General features: G+C 44.8%; 1 protein-coding gene across 2 annotated transcripts in view; it reads left to right on the top strand.

Moving 5' to 3' along the window:
• Positions 1–16,323, top strand: part of PLCD1 (phospholipase C delta 1) — a 52,548-nt gene that overhangs the window by 16,082 nt on the left and 20,143 nt on the right. For both annotated transcript variants that reach the window (XM_039726529.1, XM_039726528.1), the window contains exons 3-4: positions 7,541–7,769; positions 12,497–12,626. In XM_039726529.1, coding sequence (XP_039582463.1) covers positions 7,541–7,769; positions 12,497–12,626 — 359 coding nt within the window. The remainder of the gene's footprint in view (positions 1–7,540; positions 7,770–12,496; positions 12,627–16,323) is intronic.

The following is a 16,323-nucleotide window of genomic DNA, read 5'->3' as shown; positions in this document are numbered from 1 at the left end:
GCAGAGGATCACCCTTCCTTGCTAACAAACACTGACTTTGCTCTCCAGGACAAAGCCTTTCCAAAGCTGCAGATAAACTCCCTTTTCAGGATGGAAAAAAGGATGAGCAGGATGGAAACTGGGAGGTTTAGCAGCAGGTCCAATCTTATCTGCAGCATTGCTACAGCAATGAATGCACCTCAGAGGAGGGAAGTCTAAGGGTTATGTTTTTGTTTGGATAGTTTCTGTTATTCTTATGACCAGGTGGAAAAGCTGTTTGTAAACCATGGTGTGATGGAGTCCACTAGATAAATCTGGGGACTGCCAGGGTTAGACAGAAGAATCTCTGATGTTTGAAGTTCAAAAAACCCCACCTATCAGGGTGGTGACAGGAACGGATGCTGCCTGGATCAGATACATGGGCTATAAGCAGTACCTTCCTCTGTTGTCTTTATTTTAAACAACTGGGAATTTAAATTAGGTGCTGTCTTCATAGCTGCAACCCCCAAACAGGGCTTTGGGGATAAGCTGTCCTTCCAAAATAGTTTCTGATCTGGTAGAATAATCCATTTTTTCCTTATTGTCAATACTTCCTTATTTTTCAGTATGTTCCATTTAACCCCAGGGCAATTTTTTTTTTCCCCCAAAAGCCCTTGAAGCGTCTTAAGCCAATTTTCCAGCAAGCATGTTCTGCCCTGTGTGTACTCTCTGGTTGCCTCCAGCAGAAACACAGGAGTGCTGGGCACCAAGGGCTGCTCAAAATCACCTTTAAAAATCCATTTTTCACCAAAAGTTGCTCCTTCCTGTGGCTGAGCTACAACCAGATCCACAAACAGACTGCTGCTTTCATTATCCCAACTGCTGTGTAGGGCCATGGGAGGGTCGATGCTGCTTTGGCCCAGGAAGCTTTCACAGTGCTTTCTCCCTGGCCTCCAGAAGCAGAGTTAAAGTGGCTGGATTAACAGTTTTGGGGCAAAAAAACCAGATTTATGTGAGGGAGCTGGAAAACAGTTCATTCTGAGGCAGTTCACTGCTGAGCATCACTGTGGTGTGAGGGAGGAGAGCCAAAGGGGGCAGAGCTGCAGCCTGTCACTAGCAGTGTCTCATTCAGCTGTGGTCAAATACCAGACCTTATGTAGGTGAAAAAAAAAAAAAAAGAGCAAAAAGGCATTTGCTGCTTTCAGTGAAATTGATTTTTGAAAGTATTTTCTTAAATCAGCTGTAATCCCTAGTGTGAGCTCACTTAAGCCAGACTCAATCCCTTTAAAAACTCTCTCAACTTGGGGATTTGTGGGAATGGTTGAAAACTTTCCAGTGAATCATCCTTTTGAGCAGCTGGTGGAGAAACAGAGTGTTCAAAGGCAAAGGAAAAGGCTGAAGGAGTCTATTAAGTTTAGGGGTGCTGCAGTGGGGCCCCAGAGATGGTGCTTTGGTACCTCCTGCACTGTGCCTCTCCTGGAGGCTCAAGGAGGTGATGTTTTCCATGAAAAACTTCACACACTGTAGCAGGGATGATTCACTGGGGTTGTGCTGTTGAGTCACGAGCAGTGAAGTCAAGAGAGAACGTCAGGAGTTGTAGCTGAAATGTATCCATTTCTGGCCAGAAGCTTTACGTAAGAACTCCTATTGTTAGATTTTTTTTCTTTTTCTGTTTTTTGATTAAAATAATCGGTTTTGGGGGGTGAGCTAAACTTGGTTGGACTACTGAGTGTTGCAAGTGATGACTGTATTATTAAAGTCATGAAACAGATCTTTAGATCTGATGACTAGTTATTCTCCCTATTAAAAATGCACAGAATTTGTTTCTGTTCCTCTGGTTTCTGGCACAGTTATAGGATATTTTTTGCTTGGTTTAAACATAGTACAAAAGGTTTGTGTTTATAGCCTAGTACCAGTGTTCAGCAGAAAACTTCTTCCTTTGCTTTTGACTTGCTGGGAAATTTATGAATATCCTTAAAATACCACGCAGTGCAGTGAACATATCACTTTTGTAGAAGAATAAATTATTGTCTCCATTGAATTAATGTCCTGAACTCGCAGAAGAACAGGAAGGATGTAATATTGCTTTGTGTTTGCTGGAGTCACAAAGCAAAAGCTTGAAATTGTTCCTGGTAAGTGTCTAAAGTCAACAGAAACTCTCAGCAACCTGTGTGCACACAGCAGGTAGCTGGCTGCACCAACAGCTTCCTTCTGCAGTTCCTTGAGGAATCACTGCTTTCGTGGTCAGACTTGTATTTACCCCTGGAAAAATATTTGCTGATGCCAGTGCGTTATGCAAGGCACTGTCAGCTGTGAAAACAAAACCGTCTGTCTGTGGGTCTCATCAGTTTTTATCACAATCACTCAAGCCATGAAACACGTCATCTCAGATGCAGAGCTGCCTGTTTCTTCGATTGAGTTTTCAATCAGGCCACCGCGGGCGTCGCTGGGACAGTTTTCATCACAGGCAGTGCGCTGACAAATATTGACCTTATTCTCTGTAGCATATGTTAAATGCAAAGGCAGAAGTGTTGAGAGCCTCAGATCCAAATTTAGCAGTGCTGTGATGGCAGGGCAAGTAGGAGCTGGTCGCCAAAATAGTTTACAGGGCCCTGGTTGAGTGGAAGGGATGTAAACAGAGATCACTCTCTGCTTCAGTGCCCCAAGCCACGATGGGTAGACTGAGTAAAGACCTTATATGAAAGGGTATTTCCAAACAACCTGTAAAATTGCATGTGCATTGCATCACTGGCTGTCAGCTGGTAAACACACACCAGCAGTGAGGGCAGACTGCTGTGCAGCAGATCTCGAGTCACAGCAACCTGCTGAGCGTGGCTGTGGAGGGGGAGAAGGGAATGCATGAGGAATCAGCAGCTGGGACCCGCCATAATTCACACACAGGGAGATGAAGGAGCAAGGCAGGCAGGGCTGGGAGGGCACACTCATGCTGAACCCACCCATGAGCCATTGTGTTAAAGTATCCCTCAGGGACGAGGGTGATGGATGGCCTTTGGTATTCCCAGCCCGGGGGCTGACAGTGCTCCAGCTCCATCTGTTTACAAAGGTCCTGATCCCAGCTGCAGGTCCTGATCCCAGCTGTGTTTGGATATTGCCATCAGCCACCCCTGGTGAAACCCAAATCAGCTGAATGGCTCTTCCCAGGGTGAAACCAGAGCGAGGAGCAGCACATGGAGCACACTCAGCGTGTTGGGAAATCCATGTAGTGTCTCTGCAGGATGGTCCTGGGCTCAGGTAGCAGCTTTCATCTGCTCCTCAAAGAAGCTGAGCCGAGGTGCAGCTGGTGAGGGTCTGGAGATGTGCGGGATGTTGTGGGGGCTCTGTATGGCTGAGCATGTTTCTCATCTGCATTTCTTGATGGTAAACAGAAGTGATTTACTGAGCCAATTAGAGTGGGATGGAGTAATTCAGTGTGACTGAGTGCCACATTGCACAGATTGCCTCTTCCTGGCAGGGGGTGGGATAAGGAAGGGATCTGAGGAGTGCTTCTTGGACTAACTCAAGGAAGGCTGTTTTGGCAGTGCCCATACAGTGACCCTCCTCTCCCACTCCATCAGCAAAGGCACAAGAAAGGAGAAACACCTGCCAGTCCTTGTCCTTCACATGCTTGGTAGTTTGCAGGAGGTGCAGGTTCAGTTTTTTACCTTCTCTCTTGACAAATACTCTTGACAAAATATCTCATCTCAAAGGGCTATGTGTCAAGCAGGAGGAAAACAAAGGGATTGTTGCCTGCCTTTGTTCCTCCTTTCCCTCTATACCTTAGGATTAGCAAAGAGTGTGATACTCGTTCTCCCAGCACAGTCTGGACATTTCAGTTGTGGAGCAGTGATGAGAGAAGAGATGGAGAGGCCAGGGCTCCTCCCTGACAAGTGCTTTCATCATTAGGAATGTTGTCAGGCTCATCCTTCTGGCTCTTCTACACCAGAATCATACATAGAGTTGCTTGGGTTGGAAGGGACCTTAAAGATCATCCAGCTGATTTCCTTTAAGAGGTGTCCCTTCTGCATGAGGAGATGAGTTTGCAAATGTAACACCCAGCTCCTTGAAAGCCATGAAGAGAGAAATCCAAATCAACAGAGGTACCCAAAATTTAGATTTTGGTTGCTTGAAGATACCATGGGCTGTCAAAAGAATCCTGAGGGCCTGAGTCATCCCTGCCTGCTGATGCCAGGAGTAAAAGAGGAGAAGGGTGCTGGGCTGAAAATCAGCAAGGGAGAAGCACAAGAACAGGAGCCAGTGATGAAAACTGAAAAGAGGGCTAGAAAGAAAGTTCTCAACATCTCCCTGAGAGTAGTTCAGACAGGAGGAATTCCACAGGCTCCAGGGAAGTTGCTGTATGTCCGTGTCAGTGGGGAGCCTTTGGCTGTCTGAGCAGCATCCAGAGCAGCCAGGAAGGCTGACCAGGATGTAACCTGTGTGAGTTGGTGTCTGGAGGTCAGCAGGAACACAGGCTTCCTTGTGCTGTGCGTCATGTTTTGGGCTCTCTACAAACCACCTCTTCAGCAGACGCAAACACTGAGAAGTAGATGCAAACTTTCCAGATTCTCTTCTGCTTGTGGTTATCTCCCCGCTGTGGCATGATGGGGAAGGAACAGGGAGGCTGCAGGGAGCTGTGATTGATGGCTGTTTGCTGCCAGTGTTCCTCTGCTGTGAAACATCTCTGTGCCCCAGTTATTTTTGATTTCTCCTTGCAGATAGCTCAGCTGAACACACCGTTTGGGACTCCTAATAGAGTACAGTCACTGCCTGGGAGCAGCTGATAAAGTACTCATGCTGGGTTAAGATTTTCCAGAAAAGAGATAACTTTAGCAGATGGCTTGGGCTGAGTCCTTTGGCTCCAGCTTTTTTATTGATAGATGAAAACAGTACACACAACCAAGCTATGGAAAGCTATAAAAAGTGTCCTTCCTTACCCTGCTTTGTAACAGTTCCTGTGGTGATAGTTTCTCTCCTTCTCTCTTGTGTGACTACAATAGACACCAGTCGTGCTCTTCAGCCTTCCTTGGACCCTTTCTGTACTGAGGAGCTCTTTTATCTCCATCATTCTCTCCTCAGCACACCCTGAAAAGATCAAGGCAGCCCTTCCAGACACAGGTTTTCAATCTTTTTTTCCTCCCACACAGCTTTCTTTTCCAGTGGATTCATGCAGCCACGTAATGGTTTCCAAAGAATCCATTCTAAATTTCCAATATTCAACATCAGATTTTCTGGTCTTGGAAACAGGAGGCCATTGCCAACCCGAAGTTTAGGGATTGATTGCACAAGCAGACTAAGGACTTGTCCTTGCTATTCTGCAGGACAATAGCTCTTGTGAGCCAAGCAGTGGTGAGCAGCTGGCAGGTGAAGAGGAATAACAGGATGATCCTTCCACTTCACTGCCAGGAGCAGGAGAGATCTGGAGAGGAGGAGAACCCCATGCTTAAGGACAGTCTGCATATGAGATGCCCAGCTTGCACTCCCTTTCTGGTCAAGGGTCCACGGATTAAGGGTATTACCCTGAAATTTTTGTTTGACTAGGACAGAACAGCTGTGTTCCAAAAGCTGCTTTATTTCCCACTGGCTAACCTAACTAAACTTTTGACTTTTTGACTAAACTGAATCTGGCCAAATATAATAAGATGCTTTACATTAAAGGTGAAGTTCCACCTTAGCACAACCACTATAATTTGATTAATGTCCTGGTTAAAGGGCAAGATCACCAGGAAGGCCCAGCTGTGGGGGAATTGCTGCCTTTTTCATTTTTAAGCTGGTTTTAGTACTCAAACCCACAAACTTTCACTCGGAGGTAAATTGGCCAGATAGCATAATTCCACAGCAGCCCATCCCAACCCAGCCCAACCTTTTCCTCCCCTCCCCTCAGCTGATCAACTGTTGGCCTTTACAAAGTGATAATCAAAGACCACACAGAGATAACAGCTCATAATTGTCAGGGAAGAGCTTTGCCAGTTCCCAGGAGCTCCTCATGGTGTGTTGTTGTTTGGGAACCAAACCAGCAAAGTGCTGTGGAAGGTGTTTGACCACCCCAGCATCTGGTGAGAACTTGAAGCAAATGTTAAGTGTTGCTTTTGGAAAGTCACTGATTTTTGAAGACTGAAATTTTGGATGGTTTGTTGCAGTTTTTTTTTTTCCCTCCAGCAGCTGAGCATTATCATGGCTGCTCTGGGAAAGCAAGGAAAGTTTTCAAACCTCTAATGAGCATCTGATGAATTTTGGATCATCCCAAGGCAGCCATGCCAAAAACGTGCAGGTGGATGCTGTGTTGGGTCTTTCTACAGTGTTGACTTGAATGAACTGGGCATTTTAATGGTGAAATGGAAGTTTAAAGGCAAGTTTCTCCTATTCAGCTAAACTTTGGGGGTATTTCATACTCCTGCACTGCTTTTCAACAAAGCTCCAGACCAGGTTGTTCCAGGCCCCATCTAACAGGGCCTTGAACACTTCCAGGGATGGGGCATCCACAACTCAGGGCAACCTGTGCCAGTGTCTTGTAGGTGTATGAAGTGACCCGTGAAAGACAAAAAGAGGCTGTGGGTGCTGCTGGGAGCTCGCCTGATTTCAGCCGAGTTTGAGGGCACTGATTGCTCTCAAGAGCATTTTGGGGTTGTCTCTGTTACTTGTATTTGTTTAATGAAAGTCTTTTCATGCACTGCTCCTTCTGGATTGCTTTGTGTCTGCATTTTGCAAACTTGGAGCAACTTCAGGGTTCATTTCCACCAGCTGAAGAGCAGACATGGAAGTGGGGAAGAATGATCTTGAAAACAGTGGTTTAATTTCTTACAGCAAGGAGGATAAATTCTATCCTTGACAGGGGTTAGGATGGAGTATGGGTGACACCAGACTGCTCTGGTCTTTGCCTCCTTAATTTGCACTACTGTGACTGTGAGGAACAGATGGGATCTTAAATTTTACCTTCTCACTATTTTTTCAACCTAAAAAGGACAGTTTTGTTCCTTACCCTCCTCTTATTGAAGTCACCTTTTATTTTGCCCATAGAGACTGTGGACTTCTCTTCCCTGGAATTGTTCAGAGCCAGCTGGATGGGGCTTGGAGCAACCTGATCTCATGGAAGGCACCCCTGTCCATTTCAGGGGTTTGGAACTGGGTGGTGTTTAAGGTCCCTTCCAACCCAAACCATTCAGTGGTTTTAGGATTTTCCTGTGGGGTGATGTTCACAGGGAGGCACAGCTTCACTCTCCCCATTCTCAGGGGGAATGAGTCAAGGGATGCTCAAGTCAGGGATGCTCCGAGGACTTGGAACCAAACTCTTGGCTATGATTTGTGTCTCATAAAGAGGACATCACAGGATGGCACCCATGGCATATTCTGTTTCTTTATTAAATAAAGAACATGGAGAAAGAGGTTTTCTTTTTAATATTTCTTGCTCTTTCTAGCCCTTTTGAGTTGAGTTTTCTTTAGTACCAAAGCTTGGGGAAGGGGGGAAAGGGAAGGGAACCCTCCAGAGGCTTCAGGAAAAGGAGAAAGAGTAATTTTTAATATCCCTCACCAAGTAGAGATAAGGCTGACTGAACCCCTGCTGACAGCAGGCTCTGCTTTCTTTCCACAGTCTCCATTGAAGATATCCGGGATGTGAGGTCAGGCCATAAAACAGAAGGTATGGAAAAATACGCCAAGGATGTCCCAGAGTATCGCTGCTTTTCCATCATCTTCAAAGACCAGCGGAAAAACCTGGACCTCATTGCGAGTTCAGAGGATGATGCCAACCACTGGATTGCTGGCCTTGGGAAAATCATAGCCCACAGCAACTCCATGAACCAGAAACAGAAACTCCAACAGTATCCTTTGCCTTATAAAGTGATTAATCATGGACAAAGATGCACTTGTCTTTCCACGTGGGTGGGGATAGTAGACTAACCTCCTTTTTTCCCTATTCTGGGTTTTCTCTTGCATTGATTTTGCACCCAGGCAAGCTCCCTGGTTTCCAATGCTTTTCCCCCCTGTTTTACAATGACACCAGCAAGAGTGGAGTCAGGCTTAATGTGGCTCCTTAAGCAAAGAATTCCCTCTTTCATGGAGCTCCAGATAAAACAATCATTATTTTTTTTGTGTTCTTCAGGGGTCTGTTTCACTTGCATTGCAGTAAACTCCAGGACAGGCACTTCTTGGCAAGGCATGAAAAGCCCTCACTGTTTACCGTGTTTCTCGGTAATACAAGGAGAGGGAACTGATTCTCCTCTTCTCACTGCCAAATTGACTGCAGGGTAGCTCCACTGACTGGAGTGAAATTGCTCCTTATTAGCCTCAGCATGGGAGGAAGTTTTGCCCTGAAAAAATCTGCAGTTGCTTTAGTGACAATGCAGAGATCAGAAAGGAGAAGGCACAGAGCAGGAAAGGAGAGTGAATTCATTATGAGATGGAGAGGGGTTGGTTATTGGGTGAAATCCTGGCTCTGCTGCATTCACAGGGAATTCTCCCTGAGGCTGCATTTCACTCAATAAGTTGCTTTGCAAACAGAGGTCTCATGTATAAAAAGAGAGGATATCTGTGGGTGCAGTTTTGGATGGATTTTCTTCAGTCCCTGTGTGTCTGAGACTGACCGTGACATCTGAAGCTGTTGGCTGATTTCATCCTGATTTGACAGTGCCACAATAATGGGGAAAATATTGGGTTCCTTTAAGCTTCCCAAAGGTAGATATTCAGCTATCAGAGAGGAAAAGAGGTACCACTCTTGGAGAGAGAAGGCTGGGTGGGCTTCATGATTTGACACCAAACATCAGAGAGGAGGGGAGATGCAAAATCCTCAGCTGGGAAAAATCACAAAGCTGGAGCTCAAGTCTGAGAAGGCACCAGGAGGTCTTGCCCTCAGTTAGGTCTTCACTCCATGTGGATTCTCTGCTGGCTAATAATGTACTGATGGAGAAGGAGATGGTGCATAAATACTGAGCTTTCATCAGGCTTTACTCTTCTGAGGATTCTCTGAAGTCTGAGAAGCATTTTCACAGCCACAGTGCTGTTCACTTAAAGGAATCAGACTCCATTAGTTCTGATGTGCCTGGGATGTCCTGCTTATCTCCTGCATTAGGAGTGTCTTTTTCTGGATTGTTTTTCAAGCTCTGGGCTGTAAGGTCACTCCTCAGCCACCCCACAGTGTGTAGGGGAAAATCTAGGCTACAGAAAGTTGTCCCTGGAGCATATCAAGTTAAATATATTGCTGAAAAACTTGCCTGTAAGAAGAGACAAGATTTTTAAGGGGGGAAAAATAACAATGACATTTGCAAAGGAAGAAGGCTGTAAATTTCCAGCATGGAAAAGTGCCTTTCTGTCTTTGGAAAGCAGGATTGAAGCTAAATAGGGTGGGTAGGCAAACCATATTTCTGGAAGAGTAATTACTGTGCAGTGCTGGCTTCCAATCTGGGCTTGTCTCAGGCCATTTAACGTAACCTGGAATTACAGAACAGCATGATTTCTCATTTGAAATTTGATGATGCTTAATTAAAGCCTGGGATTTTAAATTTAGTCTGCTTTCACTGGGTTTGCTTGGCAGCGTGGGCTCGCTCAGATCTTCCTTAAACCTCAGGAGTGTTCTCAGCATCTGTGAGCACAGAAGGGGAAGAGTCAGGACATGGGATGTGTTGTGTCCCCTGCCTGTCCCCCATGACTGGAGAGCTGCCTTGCAGGGTATCTTTTTCAGCCTCTCAAAGCCTTGCAAAACAAGTAAGGAATCTGCAAGTTTTTGAAAACAAGGGCTGAAGGCAAAAACTCTGCTGGTTTCAGATGGGGCTCGTTCAGTTTGGAATTCAGTGGAGCTGCCTGTGGTAAAAAGGGACTGGAGTCAGTGTCTTATATATTTTTCCAGTCCTATATTCCTACACAGATAAAACTCCCACATGCTTGATGAGCATGTCTGATGTTCTTTTACACAGAGTTCTGTTTTAATAAGCCTCAGATTGAACCTTGCAGCAGGCTGGCATGGGTAGTTTAGCAAATATTGCAGGTATGTGTGCAGGGAAGGCTTTGGACCAGAAAACACAGAGGACTTTTCATTTGAGCAGGGTGGCACCGTCTGCCTCGGGTCTGGGGTTTATGTGTGAGCTTTTCTTCTGGTTTGAAAGCACTTACCAGAAGTTCTGCAGCATTTCTGTTCTGAGCACATTCATGGGATATCTGCCAGATAGAAACCAAAGAGGGGTGACTGAGAGAAAGCTGGTAGCCCTGGAGCTGGCATAGCCTTTAAAGAGCAGAGGCAGGCTGTCCCTGGATGCACACAGAAATGGGAGCAGCTGCTCCTCCTGCACTCAGGCCCACTGAGGGGCAGAAGGTGAAAGGAAAACCCACAGCCAGGACTGAAAAATGGTGTTTGTACCAGCTGAGAGGACTGCCAGTTGAAGTGTTTTGTTCATCCAGCTCCTCCAAGCTCTCCCAAAGCTGAGGGGATGCAGATGGATGAGGAGTTTGGGTATTTTAGGGCCAGAATGCTGCTATTTACTGAGATCTTAGTTGTCTGTACTGTCCTTTTTCTCTCTTTGCTGCTTGCCCTTGCAGCAAGAGGACCCACTGTGTGTGCCTGGGCTTTTCCTGGGCTCTCTGATTTCCCTCCTGCATTTCTCAGCCTCCTGGGAAGGGATCTAAGAGAAAAACACCCTCCATTAACATGCAGGACCTGGGCATACTTTCTTACAGATGCATTTACTGCCCACATTTTGCCTTCCAGAGAGGACTTTGGATATGTGCATGACCTCTGGGTGTCCATTATCAGAGGAAATTATGCGGACTGTTAAAGAAATGTGAGTTTTTTTGCAGTGATCAGCACAAAACCAGTAGTTTCTATGCACAAAAGAGTAGTTTCTATCCACCCCTACTCTCACCCCTGGCTGTGGCAGGCTGGATTTCCTCCTGGCTCACCAGAGTTGGGTGTTCCTCCTGCCTGTTGTTTTTAGGGAAGGCTGGGAAGGGGACACAAGGTGCAGGGTCAGGTGTGAGTGGGTGGCACGAGGGTGACAGTCTGACAGACCCTTTCTGGAGCAGAGCTGGTGGAGGGGGTGTTCTGCACCCCAGGGTGGGTGTGGTGTGCTCCCAGCACAGCATCCTCTGCTCATGGGAGCTTCATGCCCCAAACTGGGTCTTCTGGGAAGAATCAGTCCAAGCCAGACCCTGGTTCAGGGCTCTTGGGAAATGCAGCTTCTCTTTATTTTGGTTTCCATGTCTAAAGAAGGGGAATATTAATATGACCAGGCTGAGACGGATGTGGGGTGAGGTCATTGCTCAGCACCTGCCAAGATTTTTAAAGTCAGAAAGTTCAACTTTCCATGAGACAAACAATACTCACTAACAGTTTACACATATCTCCATCACTAGGAAATACTTCAGTGCAGGGGTAGCTGTGGCAAACACTGTTTCAGAGTTATGTTTACAGCCCCTAAGGCTGTTAATGCCCTTTTCTGGGGTCATTTTCAAAGGCCCAGTTTATATGTTACAGCACTATATGTCTCAGCTGGTTTTGCTGATCCTTTGCTGATCCTCTGATTAGCATTCAGATTGGGCATGGTTTTTTGGAAGTTTTTCTGGAATGAGTTTGAAGCATTGTTTCCTATGTGAGACATGGAAGGTTATTATTGGAGATCAAATTCGTACTTTGATCATTTTTTTCCTGTTGAAAAGTTGATATTTTTCTGGATGACCTTTCTTATTTTGACAGTAAAACAAATCAGACAGTCAGTTCCATGATGCAAAAAGCAAGGGTTTTTTTGTGTTTAAAACTGCAGTATGTCTCAACTGTCTAACATGATTTTAGAGACTGAAAGAAAATGCAAGTCTCAGTTCAAATTATCTGACATCACATTAGGAAGATCATTCTTATAGCAGTTACTCCTGATCCACAGATACACTAAAGTGATTAAAACCCAAGCTCTAATGAAGTATTATCACAGTACAGCACAGTAACAGACCCTGTACATTTCATCAGGGGAAGAAGGCAAGACCCACAAAGTTTGGTTTGATTCTACTCACAACAAAATTCTTAGGAGATATAGGTAGAAATCCCTAAAATTATGCTGAAGGTGAGTTCAAAAATTATTATTGATACTTCTTCTGGAGTTCAGTGTTCACCACGACACACTGAATATTGAACAAATCCATGACAATGAGTTTACCAAGCTTCTCTTGGGAGCTCTTTTCATTCTTTCCTTTATCCCCTTTCAGCCGTCTGGAGCAGAATGTACTTTCTGTCATAAAAGAGAAATCAAACTGTTTCTGGCTGCGGCCAGAAACTCCTACAGGGTAAAGAGAGCTGCTCCAGCCTTGGCCAGATGGTGAAAAGCTTCTCCCTGGTCAGGATCAGTTGTATCACATCACATTTTCCTTCTTCCCAGGCACCATTGTGCTCTGTGGGAGCAGAAGGTGAGGTGGTGTCAGCTGCTCAGGGGGCCCACGCTGATTTACAGCAGCTGGAGAGGTGGCTCAGAGCCTTCAGGAGAGGATTTCCCCCCTGCCATGTGCAGCAGAAGGTATTTAGGTGTTCAGGTTAGGCTCTGACCTGGAAAGATTTCCTTACATCCCCCTGCAGCTGGATTCACACCTGCCTGCGGAAAGCTGACAAAAACAAAGACAACAAGATGAGCCTGAAAGAGCTCAAAGACTTCCTGAAGGAAGTGAACATTGAAGTGGATGACTACCATGCCAAGAAGATTTTCCAGGTAATGGCAGCAGGCAGAAGAAGGGTTTGCTGTTGGCTGAGGTCAGGGTGTCCCACAGCTTTCAGAGACCTCGCCTAAAGTGAACTCCTGGCTTCTTTTCTTGTACCAAGGAAGGACTCACAGATTTTGTTGCTCAGTAATTTATTGCTCAGAATAATTGATCCCCACTGAGTTAGGCAGCACAATGCTTTTCATGAGGGCCTTTAAGATCTTTATTCATAATCGATGCTTAATTTTGCCACGAAGCAGAAAATGAGATGCAAACATGGATAATGCAAGAAAAAGGGAAACAAGGTTGAAGTCCCAGGGGTTTCAGGAGTTTTGTGTGCCACAGCTGCATGTCAATGCCTAAGTCTGGCTGAATTTTGTTTGGTTACAATTGTGAACCCAGATCCTCACCTTCTCAGAGGAGAGAGGTGCAAAGTGACAGGTATAAACAAAAAAAAAAAATGAAGTGCAAATTAAGAAAAAAACCTTTCCAGATTCATGATAGATACACAACATTGCACCCAAGCCTGGACTAGTCTGATTGATTTAATACTCCCAAGGCACATTTAATCTGGTCAGCAGGGATGTACACTTCTAAATTCTCAAGATTCAGCTTGCTGGCTGAGCCTATCAGAAGATAAGAAAGGGATGAAAATTCCTCAGTTGTTAAGCTTTGGGTTTCTCTCTAGAGAATCCATCCTGCTGAGGTGAGATAAAACATCTGGATAATTTCCAAACTTCCATCCTGTCTGAAGCAGGATTTGAATTAATGTGTGTGCTGTTTCAGAAATGTTTTTTTCTGATCAGTGGTAAACACGTGGGTGGTTTTGGGCACCAGGCAGGAGTTCTGCTCCTCTGTGTGAGCAGGCAACCTTCCCCCAAAGGAGGTCCAAGTTTGCTTGCCTTTGCTTTACAGACCTCTCTCTGCAGCTCCTCAGGAATGAGGGAGAAGGTTATCAGCACATCTTAAAGAATTTCAGCTCACAAAATATTCCAGTTGTACTGGCTGCTCTGGCTGGTGGATCCCGTCCCTTTATTCCCAGGAAGGTCCTGGAAGAGTGGAAATCAGGCTGGGAATCCACTGATTGAGCTGCATGTCTCCACTGGAGGTAGTTGCCAACACTTCCTTTGCAGTGTGTGCAGGGGAAGCCAGCAGGGAGCAGGGTGTGAATCTCCTCATCCTAAAAGATACATCTCATATATGGGAGATTAATCACTTCCACATCTTCACACATCAACAACCTGAAAAAATCACCTGTGGGGTTTTTTTTTTTTTAATTTTCCCTTTTTAAATTTATTTTTATTTTAGAGGCACAGTCTCCTCTTATTTAATGGACCTTTTCTACTGTCACAATAGTTACAAGGGAGCTCCAGGAGAGGAAACTTGATGAAATTAATCCTTTTTTGCTTAAAGACTCCGAGTAATTGCTAAACCTTGATTCAACCCATGGAAATGCAGGGAGTTAGCTGAAGTACCATCATTATGCAAGTAATTTTAAAGTTTCCTGTATAGCCACTGGAAAGAGAGGCTCTTTGGAGGTTAATTCAGATCTCCTGAGGGCTGATGTGCCTCCAGGAGGGGTCTGTCTTGCTCTTAAAGCAATTACATTTCCAGTTTGCATCCTGCCTCAGCCTAGATGGACTAGGGCATTACAGCCTATTAAAGGGTGATCTTTTCTGTCTCAGAGAGTTTTTCTTCATTTAGTCACAGGAAGGAAGGGTGATCAGGGGCTCAAGTGGGGGCTGCAGGGCATGTTCTCACATTATTTTTGCCTTTCCTCACGTCACTCTGTGTCCACATCTAGCTTTGAGACACTGGAGTAAAACACATTGCAATGCAACCAGAAATGATGCAGAGCTCCTGTCATTGCTCACTTCATTTCAACCTGAATATTCATTCTGATGCATCAGAAAGGTGTTTGTGCTGGCAGGCCAAGGGTCATCCAGGACTCAGGGCTTGTGATGCATACATGGGAGGTAGAACACAGTATTTTGGGTTGAGATTTTCTTTCTAATTTGGACCTCTTGTAGCCAAAGCAGAAGAAAGCCACTTTTATACCATATCTGATCTGTCCTGCAGTTTGACTTTGGTGCCAGTGCTTTTGTCCTGTTTTCATCACAGCCTTCAATGGCAACTAATGAATAAACTTCCCCAGGCACACCACTTAAAATGCCAGTTTGCTAGGAGGCATATCTTGTCATTTTCCCTGTCATGTCTTAAAGAAAAGAACATTTGTAATTCACAACATCCCTGCTGTCTCCACCAGCTGCTTTCCCTCTTTATATTCCTTTTGCAGTTGCTAAGCATCATGCTCAGCTTAGCTTGAAGGATCTGCCAGAGCCACAGAACAGGATCACAGACATGGAAGGCAGCAAGGAAAAGGCAATTCTTGAACTCTCACACCTATTTTGGAGGTGTTTGTAGTACTGAGCATGTCACAGGTTGTCCCATCCCTGAGAGGACCACGTAGCCTCCACCCAGCAGGGTCTGAAGTCAGGACAAGCTGAACTCTTTTTTTCTGTCACTTCAGTTTGTGAAATGCTAGGCATCATGATAATGACATTCTTTGGTTTTATATGTTCTCCTTAAACAGATAGTGAAAGATTTGCAGGGGATAAAAGTCCCTCCTTATCATCTTGGAACACTGCCAAAGCCATTGTGGCCATTGCTGAGATCACTGGCAGGGCTAGGCTGAGATTAGTGTGATTACTGGTTAAACTAAAACAGGCATTTTCACCATAAAATCCAGGAAAATAGCTCAGTCACAGGGGATCAAAGATGGAAAGTAATTTAATTCCTCTGGTTTGACAAGCTGAAGAATTCTGCTAGGAGCAAACAACAAAATTAATATCAGAATTTGCAACAGGAAAAAAAAAAAAGTTGTTTCTGATGAAAAATTGAACCTGGGAGTATTTAAAATAAACTAGAAAAACTTGTAATTGGAAAATCTGTGTCCTTGATGGAGATATTAACATGTATATTTCAAACTCCTCATCTTTCTTGGTCAATCAAGTCCTTGGCTGTGGTGCTCTGTCACAGATGGTATCTACTGGAAAAGTTCAAACCCAGAGGAAAATGGAGAATCTGAATTACAGTTCCTCATTAAAAGATCACATCTGATTTGAAATCTGTGGGGATTTTGTTATGTGGCAGGTTTTAGATGAGAATGGAAAATTTCCGTGGAGAGGTGAATTTTTTAATACCTGAACATGCACATGTTAGCAGCTGTGGGGTTTTTAAGTTGTTTTTGATGCCATCTTTGAAAACAGCCCTACTCTGAGTCTTGACAGCCTCTTGAGGTCTGAGCCACTCAGGTCAAAGGAAGGCTTCTTTTCACTTAACTTCCTGGATTTTTGGCTATACTCTCTATCATTATTTTATAGAGTTAATTGTTTCCCTTTATTCCCCCTGAGATTAAGAATTAAATTTCTTTTGATCCTTGATTTGTGCTTGGATTAATTTGAGCTGTTGTGACTGAAGCACACCAAGTGATGGAACTCAAGGCTGATGCTTTTGAGCACACTGACAATGTATAAATACTAATAACTGTAATTTTTATTTAACTTTTTATTAACTTTTGGCCTTGTCAGTGAGAACCATTGTCATTGACCACGTGCTCCTCACTGGCTGGCCAGTAACTCTTTGCAATTATTTTGTGTTCTGCGTTGTGTAGCCCTGGTGCAGATTACGGCTGGCCTATGCCAGAAG

The sequence above is a fragment of the Passer montanus genome, unplaced genomic scaffold (assembly GCF_014805655.1).
Source record: "Passer montanus isolate IOZ18808 unplaced genomic scaffold, ASM1480565v1 scaffold59, whole genome shotgun sequence".
Classification (NCBI taxonomy): Eukaryota; Metazoa; Chordata; class Aves; order Passeriformes; family Passeridae; genus Passer; species Passer montanus.
Note: the sequence above shows the minus strand (reverse complement) of the source record. Positions and strands in the feature narration are given on the sequence as shown.